This window comes from Rhincodon typus, chromosome 6, assembly GCF_021869965.1.
Source record: "Rhincodon typus isolate 14 chromosome 6, sRhiTyp1.1, whole genome shotgun sequence".
Taxonomy (NCBI): Eukaryota; Metazoa; Chordata; class Chondrichthyes; order Orectolobiformes; family Rhincodontidae; genus Rhincodon; species Rhincodon typus.
The window spans coordinates 39,197,479-39,216,035 of NC_063337.1; the positions used below are offsets into that span (position 1 = coordinate 39,197,479).

At 43.2% G+C, this 18,557-nt stretch overlaps 2 protein-coding genes across 9 annotated transcripts in view; one reads left to right on the forward strand and one right to left on the reverse strand.

The window, feature by feature from the left end:
* The window catches only part of zmym2 (zinc finger, MYM-type 2), a 133,105-nt gene extending 127,604 nt beyond the window's left edge, over positions 1 to 5,501 (reverse strand). For all 4 annotated transcript variants that reach the window (XM_048597679.1, XM_048597680.1, XM_048597681.1 and 1 more), the window contains exon 1: positions 5,305 to 5,501. The gene's annotated coding sequence lies outside the window, so the exon portion shown is untranslated. The remainder of the gene's footprint in view (positions 1 to 5,304) is intronic.
* Positions 5,502 to 5,798: 297 nt separating this feature from the next.
* The window catches only part of pspc1 (paraspeckle component 1), a 110,004-nt gene continuing 97,245 nt past the window's right edge, over positions 5,799 to 18,557 (forward strand). For 3 of the 5 annotated variants that reach the window (XR_007262332.1, XM_048598354.1, XM_020535183.2), the window contains exon 1: positions 5,800 to 6,334. Coding sequence is in view for 3 of the 5 variants with exons in the window: in XM_048598354.1 (XP_048454311.1) it covers positions 6,020 to 6,334 (315 nt within the window). In the remaining 2 variants the exon portion in view is untranslated. Of the gene's footprint in view, positions 6,335 to 18,557 lie in introns of all 5 variants that reach the window. The other 2 variants (XM_048598355.1, XR_007262333.1) reach the window with 2 other exon arrangements.

Genomic DNA, 18,557 nt, shown 5'->3' on the forward strand with positions numbered 1-18,557 from the left:
CCTCAAGAGGTATTTTACTTCATGCAAGAATGTACCTGGACAGATGAAGGGGGTTTGAACCTTAACATTAGAGTGTGTTTGGTAGCCAAGGCTGTAACAGCATACACAGCAGACTGGTTTGTTACAAACCAGAGTACGAAACTGTCAGAGGCAAATATACAATCTTGAGCTTGTATCTATAGCTCATCAACTAAAATATTGGACAAGAAACCAAATTCAACATCTGTTGAATTTACAAGGGAATAAAAAGAACAAGTGGTATAGTTCACTCATGGCAGAGAAATATTTTGAAAATGAAAGGGGAAGGATGATCACTGAAGAGTTCATAAATAGTATTTCTGCAAATTTAAAACAATTTAGACAAAGGTCAAGTATTTAGGATCATGATGCAACAGTTCTGACAGATACTCATGATATCTAACACAGGATTTCAGGTGGGGAAATAGCCATATGGAATTGCACAAAGAAAAGAAAATCTATAGAGGTAACAGATACTCGTTCTATAGAACAGAGGATGCAAAAGTATTAAAGGGGGAAGTCTGGAACCAAAAAAGTGATACAAACAAGTTAATACAATTCCATTGTATGAAAATTGGATATCATCAATGGTTAAAAGTTGACTGGGAGACCAATTTTAGTCATTAAGGGTACGTAAAGAATCTTCAGAAATGCAGACATCAGGGAAAGAAGTGGGGACTAAACTTTTAGCAGTAGTACAAAGAGAACATGTTTCCTTGGAATGTACCAAGGGAGAGATGGCTCAGTGCAGTCACAAATATTATTTTTTGACTTGTGACGAAGAGAATCAAACCACTAGAGGTTCTGAAAGTGTTTATTTTCAAAAAGCGGAGGTAAGCCAAAGAAAAGATAGGAGGTAAAATCAGTTACAGGTCTGGCTGATAAAACTACTTGCCTTCCAGAGGGGTTAATGATGGAGAAAATTAAAACTTGAAGTATGCATAGAGGTTACAAACTAGCTTCAGTTCCATTATACAGGAGGTGGATAAAGAGTGACTTGTTAGATGGAAAAGTTGTATTGGGTGTATTTAAAAAAAATTGACAGAAGGGATTGACTTTATTTTGGGAAATAAACTGACCTCACCAAATGGGTGGTGGAACAACCAGTGGAGGTAAAGAAAACTGAAATGTTACAAGGCAAACAATGGATTGTTTCCTGTCTCTGATGTGACTAGAACTTAGGGCCACATGATTAGACAGGAACGACAGGATTATGCAGAACAGGGCAATACTTTGCAACTGCAGTTATTGGATGCAATTTTTGAAAATTTGAGAAGAACAAAACCAATGTCTTTAGCTCATCTTCTTAATAGATATGCAATAAGTTAACTTATTTTTGAATTCCAAGTTATCAAATGGCCTATTCAGAGCTTTTTCCAAAGCTCGGTTGTTGTGCCTTAGATATCTTGAAGAAAAAAAGTGGAGAATTTAAATGGACACAAGTGTCATTGACAACTTGAAAGCTGTGCTGCGAACCACACTAGTTTTAGCTGTGTCTAATCGTAAGAAAGACTGAAAACTGCCTATGGAAGCCTTTGGTGTAGAGATTGCTTTGCTGAAGGATGATAAAATGGGGAATGGATGGCCTGTCAGTTACTTCACAAAGAAGCTAACTGGAAATCAGTGACAGAAGCTTCTTGATTAGTATGGGAGTTAAGGGTTATTGGGAGAAGATAGGGAATGGGGTCGAGAAACCTAGCAGCGATTGGGTAATTTTGCTCCTATATGTTACCTTTAAGCATTCAACTGAAAAAAAAAGACATTACATCATGTAGACTCCACATCATTGCAAAATACATATTAGCAACAATGTGGATGAAACAGTATATGGACAAGAATCATTGTATTTTCTTTGAAAAATTTTGGGACAGGAAATAATTATTTTGGAGAGTTAAATTCTCCAACCATATAACATGAAAATCAGTTATGTGCCCAGGAAGGAAATTATAGCAAACATTTAATCAAGAGCAAATCTGAAGGACAAAGTAATGTGATGCCAATATAAAATATGGTTGTGCGTAATTTGTATACTGAAGTGAACACGTTACTACTGTTCAAGTGACATAACAGTGGTTTGAACTTTTGATGAGTAATGAAAATGCCTCTTCAAACAAATTTTCATACTTCTTCAGGGAGAGGTGATATGAGGCAGTAGAAGACAGATTTTTGATTACCAAGGGAATAAAAGATTATCAGCCATAAGCAAGAATGTAGAGTCGAGATTAAAATCAGACCAGCTATGATCATATCAAATGGCAGAGCAGGCTCAAAAGGACCGAGCAGCCTACTTTTATTCCTTGTTCATATATTCACAAACAGGATGTGCGATTTTATTTAAGTTTGGATTCTTAAATTTGAATTAGTGACAGTGAGAGAAAGGCTTCCTAGAGAGCAATAAGTGCTTTCTCATTTATTTTCTTTGCTTGTCAACTTTCCCAATGAAGTGTTATATGCTTTCAGATGGTTTATTTCAGGGAAAAAAACACACCCATAAACTGGGGAAAAATTGTTTGTTCAGTCTTTTTAAGCACAGGGTTTTTAAAAGTGAAACTGGGTGTGTAAAGCAGCTGCTCCTGAGAAATGGGAGAAATGGTTTTGAACTGTTAAAATGGCATTTAATGACTGAAAAAGACTTTAAGCAAATTAGTAAAAAAGTTTCACAAGTGTCTGCTTTAAATGCTGAAGGGGTTATTTGAAGCTGAGAAAGTTTAGTCTCAGTAATATGATAAATAAAGGAAAATGCTACATTATCTCGTGACTAGGAATTCAAGCCATAGCTAGGTCAAACCCTGTGTGTCAGAGAAGGACTTCCCTCAGACATTCAAATGCTTTAATGGAACACTGTTGGAATGAATAAACGATTTCAAAAAGGGAATCAGATGGTACTGGAGGGAAATAAATCTACAGGCTATGGTATAGAACAGTGGGACGAGTAGAATATTGTGCCAGAGAGTTGCATGGATTCAATGGACTGACTGGTCTTTTGTGTTATAATCATTCAACAATTCTTTTAAACAAACAAGACAATAATCTCAGAATTCCAGATGACTGACAGATAACAAACTTAACATGGTACAATTTCAAGATGGGTGCAGGAATGAAGACATAGGTTCCAGGCACACTAAGTAGCAGGATAAATTGAGAAGGCCATTCAAACAGAAGATCTAAGGCTATAGTATAGGTGTGAAAAAAAGTGATTAAGCCTCATTTAGAACACTGCATTCAATTCTGGACAATGCACTGTAGGAAGAAGCCTTCTAAATATAATTTGCTAGCTTGGTACCAGAAATGATGGACCTCAACACTCCTCAGACCAAGCAAAGTTTATCAAAGCAAGGAATAGTTTAAAATGGATTAGTGGCACAGTCAAAAATAAAAAGCTGTTTCTAGTGAATGAAGTCAGAAATTTAATTTAAATTTAAGTTGCTTGATTTTTTTTAAAAAAGTGAGTGGTTATTGCATGGAATGAGCTTCTAGAGGAAGTGATGGATGCAGCCGCAGTTACAACATTAGAGGCATTTGGATAAGTACTGAACTTAAAAAGAGCGTTTGGATGAATATGGGCCAAGAGGAGGGAGGTGGGACTAGTTTAGTTTGGGATTATGGTCAGCATGGACTGTTTGGGCCAAAATTTCTATTACTACAAGAGAAACAACAGGTGGATTCTCTTTTCCTATTTGTAAAAATCTGGAAAGTATTATGTGCAGAATGGGGGAAAAGAGATTCATTTGCAACTTTCAAAAGGAATTGAAGAAATACTTGAAAATAAATCCACAATCATTGTGGGAAGGTGCTGGAGGTAATATGAGTGGGGCGAGGAGTTTGATAGCTCTACGATACATTGACCAAAAGGCCTCCACCAGCACTTGTGATTTGGGTAACCTCAGGCGATTTTCAGATTGAAGATTCAAGCAATAAACGTCAGACGTGAGAAATTGTTACTATTCATATCCTGTTCTATCTGACACTACACTCAATTACAAATAAATTCAAGTGGCAGAATGACGGACCAAGTACGTGTTCCTCATTAAAGAAAACTGGTAAAGTAGTCGCAACTTGTTTAGCTATAATTTAAACATAATTCAGCATCTCATCGTTAAACGAGTCATTTAGGCACGCTGGAAATATTTATTTCCGATTGTAGAAAGGATATAATTGGTTACACATGATTTCATGGCGATCTTCTATTATTCCGAAATTCTATTTTTGTTAAATAAACGCTACAGATTCGCCAGGTAGCATATTTCTTTTCTACCACAATGCGGACTAACAAAAGACCATGAAAACAAGGTACTGAACCGCTTTGCGTACGTGAAACCCAGAGAACGACTGAATCCAGGACAACAGCTAATTACAAAATCTGGGCTGGATTCTCTTCTGAACTCGTTTCAGTGAAAAATTCTTTTCCATCGACGTACCCTCCTCCCCCTATCACCCAGAAAAAGTTAAAAAGGGCTGACTTTACAACGAACACTTTCCAAGTAGCAACAATTAGGTTTACTTTGTTAGCCTAGAGGAGGAAATACAAGAAAGGGAACTCATCCCAATTAAGAGGTTAGCACCAATCTCCGCGAGGTTCTCTTCCCTCCACACCCCCCCCCCCCCCAGTCGCCCCGCCTTCAACACACGCACCAAGCTCGCTTGTGGCGAGCGTCTGTGCGTTTCGCTATTCACACCCACAATGCTCACAGAGGAAAAAAAACCTACCCATCCGGGATTAGCAACCTTAGGAAAAGGGGTAAAAAAAAGGGGGAAATTTAAATTAATTGTACAGATGGTTAAAAAATAAATGGAACACAAGCAATCCAAGATAGTGAAATTAACCCCAAGACCCTAAAACTATTATTGGGGGGGGAAAAAAACAGCTTCCCCCCCCCAACTACAGAAGAAAAAAATTGCCCCACTTATTTCATGAAAATATAAATAGTTTAGGGTTTTGTTTTTAAACCTAGGACAAAGTGGGTAAAATTCCCTAAGGAAAATCATTGCACCCTACCCCCACCTTCCCCCCCCGAGAATACCCGCCCCCCCCCAACCATCCCTCGCGGGTTTACCCCCTTCGTTGCGGTACTAGCGCACGTCCGCCATTAGAGAGCGACCGAAACAATACGTGAGGGGGATTAAAAGGGAAAAAATAAAGGCGGGACAAGTGAAACTTTACTCAATTAACCATTATTTCCAAGAATTGAATCATGTGGCTTCTTTTACATGTTTTGGCCCCAGAACCCGTATAACAATTCAAGAAAAAAAAAGGCTAAAGTAGGCAGGGTTAACATCACATCTTACCCGATTTCCCAGAGATCTACACCGACCGCACTCGTTCCAGTCCCGGGCTAGACTTTAAGTCACTCGAACTTGATGATCAAAGTCCCGCCTTTGGCGCACACTGGTTGGTTAAATGCTCACACTTCGCCAGCGAATGGTAGAATTACGATGACCGTTTGGTTGTTGGCTTTGACAATCATTGTGACGACTCCACCATCCCGTCATCAAGTTAGGTTACCCACCAGATCTCCAGCAACATATTTATGATCCTGGGCCGGAGAGGGCGCTGTGTGATTGGCAGGCAAAAGAGCAGAAGGGATACATCAAAATAAACAATTGATTACTTTAATTTGTGAACAAGTCACGTGAAAATAAACTTGATAGCTATTTCTTTACATGGGAGAAAATTGAAAAATATATGTTTGATAAATAGATAAAACGGCGTGGCGCAATGTCTAATGGGAATTGTAGTTCAATTTGAAATCCATTTTTGAAAGGGGGAATTTAACGGTGGCGAGAGCGAGTTAGTTTCCCACAGTGCTGCGTTAGATTCCCTACCCCCACCGGTTGTAGGCGTCATTGGTTTTCAAGCGGTTGGACGTTCTGCTCCAGCCGCCATTTTAAGTTTGAATGCGGATAGTCATATTCTTGTCGCTGCTAAGTAATAATCACATTTCCCATTAAATTTTTCTTTAAAAGTTTTTCTGATTGTGGGCTTCACAAGAGCCAATAAGAAATGCAGTCAAATCAGATGAGCCGAAATTTGAAACAAGTACAATTGGAGAATAGTCGCAATTCTCCGATGAAAAGAGACTATGATACGGCGGATCTGGAAGGAACCGTGCCTGGTGAAGAAGGTGAACCCCTGACAGTGGACATCAAGAATTTTCGCAGGCCAGGGGAGAAGACTTATACTCAAAGGTGCAGGCTCTTTGTCGGAAATTTACCGACTGATATCACGGAAGAAGATTTCAAGAAATTATTCCAGAAATATGGGGAGCCATCAGAGGTTTTTATCAACAGGGACCGCGGGTTCGGCTTCATTCGCTTAGTAAGTTAAACATGTGTTGGTTCAATTTTATAGGCGCCATTTTTTTTTGTTCAACAGCTTTCTGATCTCTGATTCAGGTCTTGGATCATAATTTACTAACTTCATAAAATACATGATACAGATATATAGATTAAAACCAATTTGCAGCGCAGACATCAAATTTGTTTATTCTTTATTGCGCGTATTTTCGTTTTTTTTTCTCGGCGAAATGTTTCAACAAACTTCCTGCTTGTCTGCTGCGATTTTTTTTGCGCTGCCTTTAGTTGAGACGCTTGTTGATAGTTTGAATTTCCTACTTTCCTTATACCTTCGTAAAAAGGACTTGTGGTATGGTTTGGCGAACGGTGTAGAAAAAAATTGTGACTTGTGAACAATTCAGTGCGCCCTTGGGTGTCGTTTTAGAAATCATTTTTTCTGTGAAAGAGCATTGTTGTACAAACTTAGTGACAACTTGCAAGTCAGCTTTCAAAACAGTGTGAAATTAACTTGTATGTAGATTACTGAAATAGCTTTATGACAATAATGAGCCCGATTTGACTCCGGAATGGTCTTCAATAAACAAAGATCTCTCGCCATTGTCATAGCAGCTACAACTAATGTCTAGAGGCTGATTATCCAATATAACACCCATGTACTTTCGAACTATTTTTGCGATTCATTAAGACGTTATTGATGCGTGAGTGTAGACCTTTAGTTTAGTTGGAATTTATCTTGAAAATATTGTTACAATGTGCCGCCACGCTTCGCCCTGTATTACCGAGGTAAACAATCCTTCGTAAGATTGTATTGACATAACTGATCGCCAAGTTTGAACCATCGATATCGGAGTTCTGACTTAAGCCTAGTAGATATTGCGTTAATTGCATTTTGCTCTTATTTAACATTTAGATAAAGCAGTTAGAAACTAGTTTGCTGGGTATCTGCTCGTCCTAAATTTCGTGAGATTATCAGGTTAACTTCATGAAGGATGTAAATTAAGACTTGAAGGACAGGATGAGAAAATTGGATGCGCGCCGTAGGTCTGACTTGCGAATAAGCTACTGTGTCTTCCAGTAGGTACCAGCACTGAGAACTGCATTGTAATGATGGAGCTGCATCCAGAATCCTCATTTGTGCACAAAATCTATACACCCCCTTCTGGCATGGTCAGAGTCTGTAATGAAAGTGGAAGTTTATTTGTATAACCTTGCTAGTTGCAAATTGAATATTAGGCATGTGAACAGCAACACATTTATGCTTCCAACTCTCTTCTGTAAGAGTGGTAAGAGGGTAGTGAGTGGAATATGAAATGGAGAATGATTTCTGTGGTTTCAGTGAATGAAGTGAAAAATTTGCACAGGTAGTGAAATGACAAGTGACGTGTAAATAGAGGCAAGTGGGAATGGAGCACAAGGACAAGAGGGCTGCTGTTGAGAAGGAAAGGGGCAAGTATGAAATGAATCTAATGAAGGTCTGTTAATCATGGGAGGGGAAGCTTTCGAGGAGGAGGTTTTTCCCCCCCCCCCCCCCAAAAGAGGTCAGTCATGAAATGCAGTGTCATCTTCATTAGAGTTTGAGCGTAAGAGTTGTTACTTTTTATTTATGACCTCTGCATATGGTATGCTGGCCCACTGGAGTGTGGTTATGACCTAATGCCCAAAAAACAGACTCCTGGTTGTTGCTAAAGGTCTCTGTCTCAGGAGAGAAGGTGGCAATAAGAGCTGACCATAACAGAAAATTGGGGTAGAGTCCAGAATTAGTAATGTCATTTGTCAGGCAGGTTTCTTTTTATTTTGCAATTCCTGCAACAGGACAAGTGTGAAACAACAGTATTGGTTTCATCCTTTTCATTGCCACTACCAATAATGCTGAATTTGGAGCATGGGGCCTGAAGCTTTGGCAACTCTTGGTCTCTATATTGTTTACCTAAGCCTGGACAGGGCCTTTACCTTGCTAAAAAAGGGGATTTAATTTATGGCATTCAAATTTTACCATATGCCCAGAACATTATTCTGGGGCCCAGTGACACCTCTATAACACCATCTCTCCCTCCCAGGAGCCAGTTCTACTGAATGTCTCACTCGATGACAACTATGCACGTCAAGATGGGCTGGCCTCCAATGCATTTGGTGCTGTCCTACTGTAGGTAATTGGAGCTTAAAGTTATCTTTGTGGGCAAATTGGTAATGCCCCAAATTGGAAAAGTCAACAAAAATGATCTCGGGCTTAACTCCTGCAGAAGGCTGTTTCTTATTTTTGTCTTGATGACAAGTATGGACCTACTTAGTCTGTTCTGTCACTCGCCTCCACCCAGGCATCAAGGATTGATTCTATGAGATACTTGGTGCTGGGGATTCTGTTAATGACCAAGTTACTGTATCTTCTGAGGACTTTAGTGTAAGGTTTAGTGCTGATTTTGCAGCTTTGCCAAAGTGCATATTTGGGAATCAACAAAATAAATTAAAATGGACAGAAGTTGGTCTGAAATGGACACGGTGGCACAGTGATTAGCACTGCTGCTCCATAGTTCCAGAGACCTGGATTTGATTCCACTCCCGGAGTGACTGTGTGTAGTTTGCACTTTCTCCCCATGTCTGCATGGGTTTCCTCCCACAGCCCAAAGGTGTGCAGGTTAGCTGGATTGGACATGCTAAATTGCCAAGTGTCCTAGGAAGTGCAAGCAAATTGGATTAGCCGTGAGAAATGCAGGGTTACAGAGAGATGGTAGGGTTGAGGGTGGTTGGGATGTTCTTTGGAGGGTCGGTGTGGACTCGATGGCCCAAATGACCTGCTTCCACACTAGGGATTCCATGATTCTAAATTGCTGGAACAATGCTGTTATCATGGACTCTGTTGTTCACAGCTAGTAACAAATAATGTAATGTCACAACGTGGCCTGGAAACATCTAAAACCATGCCACAGACACCAGCTAGGTTTTCACTACATGTACCCACTAACTGTGATATTGATCACTCCCTGGTGTCCAGCAAGATCAGCATTAGCTAAAGAAACTATATATCACACCAAACAAAAGATAGCCATCATTAACACTTATAATTTCTTTCACTTTTGCACTTTCTCCATATCTTTGGATCAGGCTGTTTTAGATGCCAACAGTGTAGGTGATTGTGAAGGATCAAAGTCAGATCATCTGCACAATGTCATCTATAAATTACACTGTATGGGAGAATAGTTTGCCGATTGGTGTGCTTATTTGACTGGTGGAGTCTGTTAATGCACTGTGAGGGAATGCCCCTGTGATCTATAAGCAAGTTCCCAGCAAATGAAGCCTAGAAGCTCTCAGCTGCCATAATTGAGTTTCAGCAAACTGTCTAATGTCGGGGTAGTGATGGTTTACAAACAACTGCTCATCGGAGATTGACTTTATATCCGGATTAGGCAGATAAGAGGTATGGAGGGAATGCGGATTTAAGGTTGCAATCAGACCAGGCATGAGTAAGTTTGGGGGCTCATTGTCCTACTGCTGACCCTTGATTGTATTAGTTTATTTGAAATTGTAACACACAAAGTTATGAAGCAAACATTTATAGCAAACCAAATAATTTGTGTGTGGCTTGCGAATCTAAAGGGAACAAACCTCCAGGAAGAGTTTACGACATTGTATAGACATATTAGCACACGGAGTCCTTTTTTCGGAAGGAAAAATAAGTGAGCTGTCTATTAAAAGCCAGGCACACAGTATGCCACACTGCCATTATGTATTGTGCTATGTAATACTGGTTGAAACTCTGCAACTGGACATCACCTGGAATCTGGGAGGATGTATGAAGGAATTAAGTGTAACAGGCCCAGTGGCAACCAAATTTGCTCCCATGAAGCTGGGCCAGAGGTGATTATCTCTGAAACTTCCATACAGGTGGAAAGATGGTTGGAGCTTTCCTTGTTGAGTATTATGGGAATGTCTTTCAATGTATTGCTCGAAAAAGATTGCAGTCCATAAGATCATGCATCTACCCTGAGACATTGCAACTTTTGTCCTGATAGATGACAGTTGAGGTGATTTTCTCACTTTGGCAATCGCAGGAGATGCGTCCTGAATGAGAGAGGTCTCTTCACATTGCCTTTGTAGACATTGCCAATGCCTTGGATCCTATCAGCAGAGATTTTTTTTTAAAAATCAATCTTACTGTTCCTGGATATTTTGGTTTTGCTTTCTGCTAGGGTATGCACAATTACATCAGTTACACTGCTTTCAAGTCAGACCTGTGTTCAGGAGCCAAAGATAACAAGATGTGGAGCTGGATGAACACAGAAGGCCAGGCAGCATCAGAGGAGCAGGAAAGCTGACGTTTCAGGTCTAGACCCTTCTTCAGGAATGGGGGAGGGGAAGGGGGCTCTGAAATAAATAGAGGGGGGGGGGGAGCGATGATAGAAGGTGGATAGATGAGCAGAAAGGTGGAGAGAAAATGGACAGGTCAAGGAGGCGGGGATGAAGCCAGTACAGGTGAGTGTAAGTAGGAAGTGGGGGTTGGTCAGTGAGGTGGGAGGAGCGGATAGGTGGGAGAAAAGATGGACAGGTCAAAGAGGCGGGGACGAGAGGAGCTGGTCTCTGGATGAGGTCGGGGGTGGGGAGACTTTGAAGCTTGTAATGTCGTGACATCAATCGTCTCAACCTCTCCACCCCCCCTCACCCACTCCAACCTCTCCCCACAGATCGTGCAGCCCTGCGCTCTAACCCTAACCTCACTATAAAACCCACGGATAAGGAAAGCGCAGTTGTGGTCTGGCGCACTGACCTCTGCATCACCAAGGCCAGGCACCAACTCTCTGACACCTCTTCCTACCGCCCCCTGTATCATGACCCCACCCCTGACCACCAAAACATCATCTCCCAGACCATCCATAACCTCATCACCTCAGGTGACCTCCCACCCACAGCCTCCACCCTCATCATTCCCCAACCCCGCACCGCCCGTTTCTATCTCCTTTCCAAAATCCATAAACCCGACTGCCCTGGTCGACCCATTGTCTCTGCCTGCTCCTGCTCCTGCCCCACCGAACTTATCTCTGCTTATCTTGACTCCATTTTCTCCCCCCGGTCCAGGAACTCCCCACCTATGTCCGTGACACCACCCATGCCCTCCATCTCCTCCAAAACTTCCGATTCTCTGGCCCTCAACACCTCATCTTCACCATGGACGTCCGGTCCCTATATACTTGCATTCCCCATGCAGATGGCCTAAAATCCCTCCGCTTCTTCCCCTCCCGCAGGCCCGACCAGTCCCCCTCCACCGACACCCTTATCTGCCTAACCGAACTCGTCCTTACCTTTAACAACTTCTCCTTCAACTCCTCTCACTTCCTACAGACGAAACGGGTGGCCATGGGTACCCGCGTTGGCCCAAGCTATACCTGCCTCTTTGTAGAATAAGTAGAACAGTCCTTCTTCCACAGCTGCACTGGCACCATTACCCACCTCTTCCTCCGTTACATCGATGACTGTATCGGCACCGCCTTGTGCTCCCACAAGGAGCTCGAACAGGTCATCCACTTTACTAACACCTTCCACCCCAACCTTAAGTTCACCTGGACCATCTCTGATACCTCTCTGTCCTTCCTGGACCGCTCTGTCTCAGTCTCTGGTCACCACCTGGAAACTGATATCTATTTCAAGCCCACTGACTCCCACAGCTACCTAGAATACACCTCCTCTCACCCACCTTCCTGCGAGGATGCTATCCCCTATTCCCAATTCCTTCACCTCTGTCGCATCTGCTCCCAAGGTGAGGCATTCCACTCCCGGACATCCCAGATGTCCTCGTTTTTCAAGGACCGCAATTTCCCCTCCGCAGTGGTTGAAAACGCATCTCTCGCATTTCCCGCACCTCATCCCTCACACCCCCTCCCCACAATAACAACAAAGACAGAATTCCTCTTGTCCTCACATATCACCCCATCAACCTCCGGATTCAACGCATCATTCTCCGCCACTCTGCCACCTGTAATATAACCCCATTACCAAGGATATATTTCCCTCCCCACCATTATCTGCCTTCTGGAGGGACCGCTCTCTCCGCGACTCCCTCGTCCGCTGCACGCTCCCCACTAGCCCCACCACCCGTGGCACTTTTTCCTGCAGCCACAGGAAGTGCTACACCTGCCCCTACACCTTCGCCTTCACCTCCATCCCAGACCCCAAGAAGACCTTCCACATTAAACAGATGTTCACCTGCACATCCGCTAATATGGTATACTGTATCCGCTGTTCCCAACGTGGCCTCCTGTACATCAGGGAAACCAAGCAGAAGCTTGGAGACCGCTTTGTGGAGCGCCTACGCTCGGTTCGTGACAAATGACAACACCTCCCAGTTGCAAACCACTTCAATTCCCCCATCCACTCCTTGGACGACATTACCATCCTGGGCCGCCTCCAGTGCCACAACGCTGCCACCTGAAGGCTGGAGGAACAGCACCTCATATTTCGCCTGGGAACCCTGCAACTCAATGGTCTCAATATGGACTTGACAAGCTTCAAAATCTCCCCAGCCCAACCTCCTCCCAAGACCAGCCCCCCTCATCCCTGCCTCCTTGACCTGTCTGTCTTCCCTCCCACCTACCCGCCCCTCCCTCCTCACAGACCAACCCCTGTCCCAACTCCCTACACTCATCTGTACTGGTTTCATCCCTGCCTCCTTGACCTGTCCATCTTCTATCCACCTTCTATCGTCGCCTTCCCCCCTCTCTATTTATTTCAGAGCCCTCTTCCGCTCCCCCATTTCTGAAGGAGGATCCAGACCTGAAAGGTCAGCTTTCCTGCTCCTCTAATGCTGCCTGGCCTGCTGTGTTCATCCAGCTCCACATCTTGTTATCTCAGACTCCACCATCAGCAGTTCCTACACTCTGTGTTCAGGAGCCATTTGTCTTTGCCTACTTTTCTCTATGCTACTATTGTATGATTTCACAGATTCTAATGAGAATGTTTGCCTGAATATCCGGGCTGACAGCAAGATGTTTAACTTAGTAAGGCTGAGTGAGAAGACCGAAGTGTGTAATAAGGAGTGTCTGAGGATGAGCAGTCTGTTCTGGTGTGGAACAGCCTGTTGGTCTGTACAGGCTGTGATCAGTCTTGAAGGGGTAGGCATCTTGGATGTCCTGAGTTGGAGAGATGCTATCATGACAGACATAAATTAGTGTGAATAATAGAGGAGTGGTCTGTGTCTTGATGCAGTGGTCTAAACAGTAAATTTTTGAAGGGCAAATTAGACAAGGAAGTTAAAAATGGCTGTGGGATATTATGGCTTTGTAAACAGGCTCATTGACTTCCTTGATTTGATATTCATAATAAATTGTTGTTGAGAACTTCTTTATTTAAAATCAATTTTGGTTTGGTTTTGTGAGCTGAAGGTGACTTTCGGGCTGTGTGCACAGCAGCATTTTTTTAAAAAAAAACTAACTGATTGATTGGATACCAAGCCTGGAAGTTAATTGCAGGTTGATTCTTTATGCATTTAACATTCTAGATGTTTTAGTTACATAGGTGCATTATGTTCCTAGTTAGCAGATGTTGAATGTTAACTGGGGCCTCATAGGGAGACAACTAGTCTAACAAGGACAAACCAAAGTTTGAACTGTGTTTAAATTAGGAGGTTTGTGGTTTTGAGCGCTATAGGTTGGAGGTTTGATTGCTTCCTGATTATCATTTTCAGCTTATTGAAGGTTCAGAGAATAACCTCAGATAAATATGAGTATTCCTGGAGCCTACTGGAGGCTATTTGCATGTGTCGGTGTCTTCACGAACCAAAAAAAAATCTATCTGCCTATGAGTATATGGATCATGAAGATGGCTTATGTGATTTGGCCAGTTTCAACTCTCATTTCCCTTTGGATTTATCCCTTAACTGCACCTGTTTGCCAGTTTTCGTGAGAGTGGCAGCTAGAATCAAAAGCAAATTGGGTTTAAATCATCAACATTAACAAAATTATTCTGTTTAACTTTGAAGTTACAGTATTAATTGTTAATGCTTTGTTTTGGATATAAACTTGGTTTCTGATTTATTCACAATCTGGTGCTGGTTATTCAAAAAGTTAAGTTAGAATCCATTGGGGTAAATTTTGATGGTCATTATTTTAATTTTACTGTGTTGCAAATACGGGAATAGGAAGGCTAATTTGATTTGGCTGCCTGTCTTTGTATCATAACACTGACTAATTAGGCCTTAGTGTTGTGTGCAACTCTGGACAGTACTTTTAGGAGTGCAGTGTGGAAAACCATTACTGCTTGTGTGCAATTTGTCTTGTAGTCAGCACGCTCTGAACGTTGACATTTAGCTTTCACTCAATTAATTATGAGGCGTTTGCTAGTTTTGATTATGCTTAACAATCGGGATGGGGCTGTTTTTGAGGGGTTTTCATTTTTTTCACTTAACAGTTCAAGAGTCAGCAGTTGAAAGATTGTAGGCAGTTGGAGAAGGAGACGGACCAAGACAGGGGCAAACTTATTGCAGAACAGAACTGTTTAGTTGGAGTGCTGAAAGGAAACTGAATGTAACTGAAATTGTGCAGTTGGGAGATCATTGAGGAATAACGCCATCGATATCTCTGTTCTTTTAGAACACAGTGATAATCTAGGATTTAGTCGGCAGCTAAGTGTTGTAAGGACTCTAGACAAGTCTTGGGAGCTGTGGGAGCTCAGAAACTCTGTGACCTTACCAGTTTAGCGCACACTAAAGTGAGAGTTGAAAACCTCTAAGCAATAATTTCACTTTTCAAGAATTCAGGAGGGCATTATCTTGGAAAAGGAAAGTGGACTGCCAGACATGAGCGATTATTGAGGCATTCCATGGCTTTAGAGAGATTTTAAAAGTATGGTCTGAGAAAGACTAGTAATTGGGCTAGCTTGCATAGTTCAGTGAGGTTTGATGACGCCTTATGTCATTAGCATCTGGAGGCTGTTGAGGATCCATCTATTTGCTATTTGCTGTACTTTGGGTTCAGGGGTGTTGTAGCACAATGTTTGTTTCCCACATTTGATTATTTATTTTCAGGTGATATTAGATTGCATCACTATACTGACTTTACACTTAAGTCCATTGTTTTTCAAAACAATGGAATCTTGTGCCTTCATTTTGACTAAGGTCTTGATCTCTCACTTGGTTTATATAAAAAGGGTTACTGATCTCGAGCTAGATTTCGACATAAATTTTGACCACCTGTCTGGGCCCATTTCATGAGGTATTGGAGCAATTCAGAGGAGGTTTACAAGATAATACCAGGGATTAGGGAGATATTAGTTGGCTGTAGCAGAGAGAAGGGTAACAGCAGAATTAATAAAGGTGATTGGAGCATATGTAGAGAAACTGTTCCCTGTAAAGCCGGGCTGGTAATCAGTCATCACAAGTTTAAAATAATTTCAAACTTAACCATTGCTAAAAGGAGACAGCAAGTCAAAACGTTTTGTCTTGCACTTACCTGGAGTCAGCCAGAGCAGATTTGGTGTGCTGCTCCTCAAATTCAACACCAAGTGAGTTGGGTACTAATTGGGCTGTATTGGCATGGAGACACAGCAGGAACAGTTAATTGTCAATTTATTCTCTATTAAGACTGACTTTTGTTGTGTTCTAGCCCTGATTGAATGCAAGATGAAATGCTTCATGAATGTAAAAATATTCAAGTGCTCTACTCCACCATCTTTTCAGGAAGTGTTCCAAAGACACATGCATCCTCCGAAAATGTTTGCCTAAACTCTTAATGTGTAGTCCCTGATTTAATTTTTAAAAATATGAACACGGACCCCTAGTTATATGTTCTTCTATGAAAGAAAACATCCTTACCACGTCTATCCTTTGAAAGCCTCTCGAGATCTTATGTTTCAATGTAGTCACCTCATAGTCATTCTCCATCTAAACTCCAGCAGACACAATCCTAACCTCTCCAAGACTTGGAAGGGGACCTTCTCATTGCAGATGCTAAGCTTGTAAATCTGATTTAATATCATTTAAATAAGGAGTCCAATAGTGTGCCCAATACTCCAGGTGCAGTTTCACTACCGCCCTGTATAAATGACGCATAACTTCCTACTTTTGTGATACCAAGGTGTAGAGCTGGATGAATACAGCAGGCCAAGCAACATCAGAGGAGCAGGAAAGCTGATGTTTCAGGTCGAGACCCTTCTTCAGAAATGGGGGAGGGGAACGGGATTCTGAAGTAAATAGGGAGAGAGGGGGAGGCGAGTAGAAGATGGATAAAGGAGAAGATAAGTGGAGAGGAGACAGACAGGTCAGAGGTGGGGTTGGAGCCAGTAAAGGTGAATTAGGTGGGGTGTTAGGGAGGGGCTAGGTCGGTCCAGGGAGGACCTAGGTCAGTCCAGGGAGGACGGACAGGCTAAGGAGGCTGGATGAGGCTAGCAGGTAGGAGATGGGGGTGGGGTTTGAGGTGGGAGGAATGGTTAGGGAGGCGGGGATGAGCTGGGCTGGTTTTGGGATGCGGTCGGGGGAGGGGAGATTTTGAAGCGTGAAGTCCACATTGATACCCTTGGGCTGCAGGGTTCCCAAGCGGAATATGAGATGCTGTTCCTGCAGCTTTCGGGTGGCATCATTGTGGCAATGCAGGAGGCCCAGGATGGACATGTTGTCCAAGGAGTGGGAGGGGGAGTTGAAACGGTTCGCGACTGGGAGGTGTAGTTGTTTGTTGCGAACCGAGCGTAGGTGTTCCGCAAAGCGGTCCCCAAGCCTCCGCTTGGTTTCCCCGATGTAGAGGAGGCCACAACGGGAACAGCAGATACAGTATACCACATTAGCAGATGTGCAGGTGAACATCTGTTTGATGTGGAAGTTCTTCTTAGGGCCTGAGATGGGGATGAGGAGGGGAGGTGTAGGGGCAGGTGTAGCACTTGCTTTGGTTGCAGGGAAAAGTGTCAGGGGTGGTGGGGCTGGAGGGGAGTGTGGAGCAGACAAGGGAGTCACGGAGAGAGTGGTCCCTCTGGAAAGCAGATAAGGGTGGGGAGGGAAAGATGTCTTTGGTAGTGGGGTCAGATTACAGATGGCGGAAGTGTCGGAGGATGATGCGTTGGATTTGGAGGTTGGTGAGGTGGTACATGAGGACGAGGGGGATTCTGTTTTGGTTGTTATTGCGGGTAGGGGGTGTGAGGGATGAGTTGCGGGAAATGCGAGAGACACGGTTGAGGGTATTTTCGACCACTGTGGAGGAGAAGTTGCGGTCCTTGAAAAACGAGGACATCTGGGATGCAGATGCAGCGGAGGCGAAGCAATTGGGAATAGGGGATGGCCTTTTTGCAGGAAGGTGGGTGAAAGGAGGTGTATTCTAGGTAGCTGTGGGAGTCGGTAGGCTTGAAATGGATATCGGTTTCCAGGTGGATGCCAGAGATGGAGACAGAGAGATCCAGGAAGGAGAGAGAGGTATCAGAGATGGTCCAGGTAAACTTAAGGTTGGGGTGGAAGGTGTTGGTGAAGTGGATGAACTGTTCGAGCTCCTCGTGGGAGCACGAGGCGGCACCGATACAGTCATCAATGTAACGGAGGAAGAGGCGGGGGATAGAGCCAGTGTAGCTTTGGAAGAGGGATTGTTCCACATATCCTACAAAGAGGCAGGGATAGCTTGGGCCCATGCGGGTACCCATGGCCACCCCCTTTGTCTGTAGGAAGTGGAAGGAATTGAAAGAGAAGTTGTTGAGGGTGAGGACGAGTTCGGCTAAGCGGATGAGGGTGCCAGTGGAGGGGGACTGGTTGGACCTGCGGGACAGGAAGAAGCGGAGGGCCTTTAGGCCATCTGTATGGGGAATGCAGGTGTATAGGGACTGGACATCCATGGTAAAGATGAGGTATTGGGGACCAGGGAATTGGACGTTTTGGAGGGTGTGGAGGGCGTGGATGGTGTCACGGACGTAGATGGGGAGTTCCTGGACCAAGGGGGAGAAAATGGGGTCGAGAGAAGGGTCTCGACCCGAAACATCAGCTTTCCTGCTCCTCTGATGCTGCTTGGCCTGCTGTGTTCATCCAGCTCTACACCTTTTTATCTCTTCCTACTTTTGTGTTCAGTTTCTCTCGCGATTAATTGTAATGTTCTAATAGCTTTCTTAATTACTTGCTTTATCTGCATTGTAACCTTTTGCAATTCACACAGACAACCTGAACCCTCTTCATTTTGGCACTTTGCATTCCGTCACCATTTAGATATTCATCCTGCTGAAATGTGCAAATTAACATTTTCCCACATTATATTTCATTTGCCACTCACATCACCTATACATATTCTCTAGTTGTCTCC